Source organism: Triticum aestivum, chromosome 7A (genome assembly GCF_018294505.1).
Source record: "Triticum aestivum cultivar Chinese Spring chromosome 7A, IWGSC CS RefSeq v2.1, whole genome shotgun sequence".
In the NCBI taxonomy this organism is placed as follows: domain Eukaryota; kingdom Viridiplantae; phylum Streptophyta; class Magnoliopsida; order Poales; family Poaceae; genus Triticum; species Triticum aestivum.
This window is the reverse complement of record NC_057812.1, coordinates 720,472,018-720,479,160: the sequence shown is the minus strand read 5'-3', so window position 1 is coordinate 720,479,160 and position 7,143 is coordinate 720,472,018. Positions and strand designations below refer to the sequence as shown.

At 47.9% G+C, this 7,143-nt stretch overlaps 1 protein-coding gene across 1 annotated transcript; it reads left to right on the top strand.

Moving 5' to 3' along the window:
- Window positions 1–503: 503 nt before the first annotated feature.
- Window positions 504–5,984, top strand: LOC123149687 (putrescine hydroxycinnamoyltransferase 1). The gene is made up of 2 exons (XM_044569395.1): window positions 504–1,045; window positions 4,873–5,984. Exons 1-2 carry the CDS (start codon window positions 608–610, stop codon window positions 5,740–5,742), a joined length of 1,308 nt encoding a protein of 435 aa, XP_044425330.1. The 5' UTR covers window positions 504–607; the 3' UTR covers window positions 5,743–5,984.
- The last annotated feature ends 1,159 nt before the right edge of the window (window positions 5,985–7,143 follow it).

Below are 7,143 nucleotides of genomic sequence, written 5' to 3'. Positions count from 1 at the left end.
TTGATCGCTAGTCGCTCGCTTCTCTGTGCGAAGCCTGGACAACTGGACGTAGCGAGCGTCCAATAGGGTTTTCCCCGAAAGCCGTTGTTAGGGTTCCACGACGCCTCGGAGTACACGGCAGGCCCAAGCTGCGCCACGCATCACATGCACACGAGACTTGAATGGCATGCTACGTCAATGGTCCGTGTAGCTCCTCGATTGGTCGAGCCATTTGCACGTAGACATATGTTCCGGCCGGTCCCTCTGGCTCAGCCGGCCTTGTCGCCCCGTCTACAATTAGTGCACTGCTAAATAACGACGACGTGCACCTGTTCACTGCCACTACAAGATGTTGTGGTGTGGATTATTCATCATCACAACGAAAAGAAAAAGGGCCCCGTACGTAGGTCCCATCAGCGTCCCATGCCGTGCATGCATGTCACCGACCGGCCGCGTGGTTATGCACGTACCCGGGCCGGGTGTCACACGATCGAGAGCGCGCGCGTCTATATAGCATGGCCGCCTCGCGGCTCCACTCTCCTCCACAAGCAAAAGCGCGCGCACAGACGAGATTACGCAAACAGATTCTGCACACAGTTTGTTTGAGAGGGACAGACAGAGGAGGGAGATGATGAAGGTGGAGGTGGTGGAGTCGACGCTGGTGGCGCCCAGCGAGGAGACGCCGCGGCGGGCGCTGTGGCTCTCCAACCTCGACCTCGCCGTGCCCAAGACGCACACGCCGCTCGTCTACTACTACCCGGCCCCGGCCCCGACGCCCGACGGCGAAAACTTGGACTTCTTCTCGCCGGAGCGGCTCAAGGCAGCGCTGGCCAGGGCGCTGGTGCTCTTCTACCCGCTGGCCGGCCGGCTCGGGCGAGAGGGCGAGGGCGGGCGGCTGCAGATCGACTGCAACGGCGAGGGCGCGCTCTTCGTCGTCGCCAGGGCGCCGGACGTCGCCGGGGAGGACCTCTTCGGCAGCGGCTACGAGCCCTCGCCGGAGATCAGGCGCATGTTCGTGCCCTTCGTGCCCTCTGGCGACCCGCCGTGCCTCATGGCCATGTTCCAGGTTCAACTTTGTCTCTCACGCCAAACTATTTCATCGTCTGTCTTTACTTCTGCCGTCTTGGTCTTGTTTTTATGAAAATCGAATGTTTTATAGTAGTAGTAATTTATATTGACAAGGATGCCAAATTTACTTTGCAAGCACAACAATTTTTTGGCAAAAAATGAACCGAGACGGATTTGTCATCCTCGATGAACACAATTTGCCATGAAAAACGTTCGATTTTTCATGGCTAAAAATATGACGTCCTCTGGATATCTTGTAGCATAATGAGGTAGGAATCTTCTAGCTATACCTCTCTTGGATTGATCGATCGGTTTGGACGGAGTTGGACAAGTGCAAATTCCGTCCACATAATGATGTGGAAAACCTGACCAATAATGGATTTGCACGATCGGCAGCCAGCTTAATTTTCTTCCCATGTTGCCTTCGGAAATGTCACATCATTGGGGTAATCGACCCTTCTACAGATAGATAGAGATTGGCAAGGGACGGCATATCCTTATCGATAAACACCAAACGTATATGGATAAAATATGAATGGAAGAACAACATTGAGATCGACGTACCATCCACAAAATTATTGTGTCATGGTCAGTCTCTTGTCTCTTTTTCTTGCGATCCCTCCGCGATGACGCATATCGCTCCTCATGAATGAATAGATAAAAGAGAGCTAGCAAAGTTTGACATGTACATAGGCACATAGCCATTCTCAAAGAATCGAGATTAGCACCATGTGTGGGATGCGTGGCAAGCTAGGTAGCCAATCTCAAAACTCAAAACAAACAAATGCATTATTTTATTGTCAAATAGTGTGAAGAAAGCATAGTCGTAGTATCAATATTGGTGGGGTGCCTACGTATGACTCATCCCCAGTATAACAAACATCTCGATCGGGAATCAAGTTGCATGGATTTTTTATTTTTATTTTTTTAGGATTGTTGCGTGGACGTGATCGTGACGGCGCCGTTGATATCCGTGGTTGTGGGCCGGACACGGTTTCCTCGCTCTAACTTCTTCTGAGGACAGCATTATTATTATTTTTGGCAAATTTGTAAGCAACACAAGGGCCTACTTGATGCTTCCATTACTGGACAATTAAGTAATGGCATCGCTTTCAAGTCATGCTAGATGATTCTCAACACTTGTCTGCTTGTTTTTAGAGTATACACCGCCGCATGGCAACAAGATGATATAATTGCAAAGAGTTTCATATCCGGCCTACGTTGCCAAAGATTCTAACATAGGTCGGCCGCCCCCACTAGAATATGTGGAAAAAAAAACCTTACGTATACATCATAATCAAAACCCAGAGATGTTTGACACGCCACGAGATTGATAAGAAAGGAGTTAATCCTAGGAAGAACTAGGGACATAATCGATGATTCTCAACACTTATCTAATACATAGAGATGAGGCTCAAACCTTGGCTGGCTATCCCACACCTCATATATGGTGCTATCCACTAGCCACCACTTCATCTAACCGGGTATATTTGTCTCTATTGTATCTGGAGCAAAATCATGACCATATTTGTTTAGATAAAATTTAAGTTATATGTAGCAAAAATAGTATCTCATTGGAAACTTATTTCGACTATGAATCCAACAACATATTTTTTTTTCTGACATATCACTTACATTTTGCTACTCAAATTTAATGTCAGAGTTTCACCCAAAATACAACGGGGACTAATGAACCGAACGCATAAAGTAAAACCCAAGCAAATACAGATTGGGGAACAGCCCACTGAGCAAACTTAGCTAATTAGATGATTTCACGGCACAATTTTTAAAATGATAGTAGTCTGGAACCTTGATATTCCAATGGATGGGCAATGAATACTTCCATTTTTGAAAATTGTAGTTTTTCTTGATGGCCTTAGGGAAAGAAACTCAAGACATCCTTTTTAAATAATGCCGAAAAGATGATGTTATAGATACTATGGTTAATCGATGAAACTGTTATATTTGTTGATTTCTTCATTGGCGACGGTTGTTGTTCTAGTGGGTTGTTTTTGTGGGGCCTAAGTACGATAATTTCCAACTGTCTACTACAACAAATTTGGCTTGGCTCTGGTGAGAGAGGAGCAATGACGGCGACACAAAGAATCGAGATTAGCACCATGTGTGGCATGTCGTGGCAAGCTATGTAGCTAATCTCAACCTCAAAACAAAACAAAACAAAACAAATGCATTATTTTATTGACTAATAATGTGAAGAAGCATAGTTGTAGTATCATATTCGTGGGGTGCCTACGTATGACTCATCCCCAGGATAACAAACATCTCAATCAACAATCTAGTTGCGTGGATGTGATCGTGACTGCGCCGTTGGTACTCGTGGTTGTGGGCCTGACACGGCTTCCTTGCTCTAACTTCTTCTGAGTACATCTTTTTTTGGCAAATTTCCAAGTAACATGAAGGCTTGCTTGCTGCTTACATTATTGGATAAGTAATGACATCACTTTCAAGTCATGATCAATGATTCTCAATACTTATCTGGTTGGTTTTAGACTACACCGCCGTGTCGCAACAAGATGATATTGTTGCAAATAGTTCATATATGGCCTACCTAGCCAAAATGTCTACCATAGGTCGGCGGCAGCCCCCCATTAGAATATGGGAAGAAAACCCTTAGGTATACCTCATAATCCAAACACAGACATGTTTGACATGCTACAACTTGGATAAGAAAAGAGTTAATCCTAGGAAGTGGTAGAGTCATGATCGAAGATTCTCAACACTTATCTTGTACTCCCTCTGTAACTTTATATAAGATGTTTTTGACACTATTATAGTATTGGCGGCTCGTTGCAAGTGAGTAGATGGCGTCATAAGGGCTCCTTGTTTTAGCCGTTGAAGCAAAGACCCTATGCAGAGCCAATATGTACTTTTCTTTTCTTTTCTTAAAAATCAAATCATCCTTGCATGGCTAAATGGTCCAACAACAGTCCCTAACAGAATAAGGGGAAAAACCCCCTCATTATGCCTCACAATAAAAACCCAAACACCTTTTACATGCTAGGAGGAGGCTAAAAATACAACTTGATCATAGGAAGAACTAGTGACCAAATTTAATAAATAGCAGAAGTGAGGCTCAAACCTTGGCCGGCTTGCACACCACTTCATATGTGGTGATAACTCTATCTGTCTAGCCTGCCACTTCATATATGGTGCTACCCACTAGGGGCAGAGACAGGACAGAGGCCCCTAGGGTTTGGGCGAAGGTGTTAGGCCCAAATCCATTGGTGATTATAGTGCTACCCACTAGCTAGTAAGACCCAGGTGGCTGCAAACCTGCACACCAACCCATTGAACAAACTTAGATACTTAGACCTAGTTTGGAAGCATGGTTTTTTTAAAACCAAGTAATCTAAAATCTTGATATTCTAATGTATGGGCACTGAATAATTCTGTTTCTAAAAATCACGGCTTTTTCTCAATTGTTTTAGAATAAAGAGAACTTCTTGGCAAATATTGGCCTAACAAACATGGTATTATAGGCACCACAATTTGTGAAAATTGTTGTATTTTTTATCTTAAACTCATCAAAGTACTTAAAACCATGGTTAAAAAAACATTCTCCTCCTCATATAACTAAAAAGCACCGAGCTATCAAATACTCCCTTCGTAAAGAAATATAAAAGCATTTAGATCATTAAAATAATGATCTAAACGTTATTATATTAGTTTACAGAGGGAGTAGCTTTTACCTGCAAACAAGCGATTTTTGTAAAAGGAGCAATTCAAATACGACATACCGTCCCCATTATTGATAGCTTGTTGAATTTGAAGTGTACTAATGTGTGGATTGTTTGTGCATGGCAGGTGACGTTCCTCAAGTGCGGCGGCGTGGTGCTGGGCACGGGCATCCACCACGTGACCATGGACGGCATGGGCGCGTTCCACTTCATCCAGACATGGACGGGGCTCGCGCGGGGCCTCGCCCTCTCCGACGCTTGCCCGTCGCTGCCATTCCATGACCGGACGCTCCTCCGCGCGCGGTCACCGCCGCACCCCGAATTCGACCATCCCGTGTACTCGCCGGCGTACCTCAACGGCGCCCCACGGCCCTTCGTCACCCGCGTCTACTCCATCTCCCCAAAGCTCCTCACCGACCTCAAGTCCCGGTGCGCGCCCGGCGTGTCCACCTACGGCGCCGTGACGGCGCACCTCTGGCGGTGCATGTGCGTGGCGCGCGGGCTCGCCCCGGGCTCCGACACGCGCCTCCGCGTGCCGGCCAACATCCGGCACCGGCTGCGCCCGCAGCTCCCGCGCCAGTTCTTCGGCAACGCCATCGTGCGCGACCTCGTCAGCGTGAAGGTGGGCGACGTGCTGTCGCAGCCGCTGGGGTACGTGGCGGACATGATCCGGAAGGCGGTGGACCATGTCGACGACGCGTACACGCGGTCGGTGATCGACTACCTGGAGGTGGAGTCGGAGAAGGGCAGCCAGGCGGCGCGCGGGCAGCTGATGCCGGAGTCGGACCTGTGGGTGGTGAGCTGGCTGGGGATGCCCATGTACGACGCCGACTTCGGGTGGGGCGCGCCGCGGTTCGTGGCGCCGGCGCAGATGTTCGGCAGCGGCACGGCGTACGTGACGCAGCGCGGCGCCGACAGGGACGACGGCATCGCCGTGCTGTTCGCGCTGGAGCCCGAGTACCTGCAGTGCTTCCAGGACGTCTTCTACGGGGAGTGACAGGCAACTTTCTCCCTCCTTTGTGTGTGTTTGCCAGTGTGTATGAGTGTATCCACTGTCTAGCGTTTGCTGTTCAGATTTGGATTTGGTAGAATGCATGTGTACGTTGTACGTGTCAATGTGACATATGTCCGGCTTCCGACTGTTGTCTAGGGAAAATAACCCATAAAATGGTTGTATACAAACCTATCTTTTTTGTCTGGATAGCTGGATTTATGTAACCAAAATGGTTGTAGTAGTCATAGATGGAAAATAATCATGTACGACCTGGGTCGTATGCACTTGGAAATATGAGCAAATTACTACGAGATTTAATCCGAATAAACAGAAGATAAATCATGACCACAGCAGCAGAGATTAAACTAATCATGCGAACTAGCATAGCAGATGAACATATCACATCTAGGGCACATACTAGAAGCATAAATTCTACCACGATCTCGAACAGGAAGGATAGAATCACATACGGTGCAGCGGGTGCAGCACCGCCGGCGTTGACGTTGTCGCCCATGTCGTCGAGGACGAGGTTGCCGAGGTCGGGGAAGAAGTCGTCGTTCGCGAAGTCGTCGCTGCCAGCAGTCGCGCGAGTGCGCTCCCCAAAAACCTGATCGCCCCTCTCCCATACAGGATCACGAGAGGCGGGGTTCCGGAGGCCTGTTGTCCCTTCTCGCGGTGCATGCCGGAAGGAGGGATGGAGAAGACTTGCTTGGCGGCGCAATGATCTGGAACGGTGATGAGAAACCATACGAAGCGGCGGCGGCTAGGTAGGTCGTGGGAGTAAACCCCACGTCCGAGTCGTCACGATTCAAAAGAATCGGAAACGGTTCAGTAATTAATGCGTCCGTTAATTATTAATTAATGACTCATTGATTTTCCCATGCAGCAAAAATGTAGACAATGTGCATAGCTCTGTCCTCGGCTCGGCTCAATCCCGCGTCGCGTCGCGTCGCGCCGTGGCGAGGCGTGGCGTGGCGAGGCGAGCGAGGAGGAGGAGCGCGCGTGTAGGTCTCCTCTTCTCATGCTCATACAAGTGGTAGAAGAGCTCACCTTATAAAAAGGTGCAACTCTCTCTCAACTTCCGGGGTGGGACTAAACTTTAGCCTCACTCACTCCACTCACATGTGTGCATGAATGGGCCAAGAGAATTTCAGAATTTTAGTTGGGCTTTGGGCCAAAGACCTACTAGCAAAATTCCAACAATCCCCCACAAAGTCTCATTGGCACATCTTATCATTTAGTTTCAAAACATTGTTTTATATATCGATGCTTAGTGGAGACTGTGAAGTTGAACTTTCACTTAGAAATTTATGCTACACTAGATCACAACTTGAATGGTGGACTATGCCTTGAACTACAAGTTTTCTGTGAAACTAGTTTCACACAAATTCTTGACCGATACTG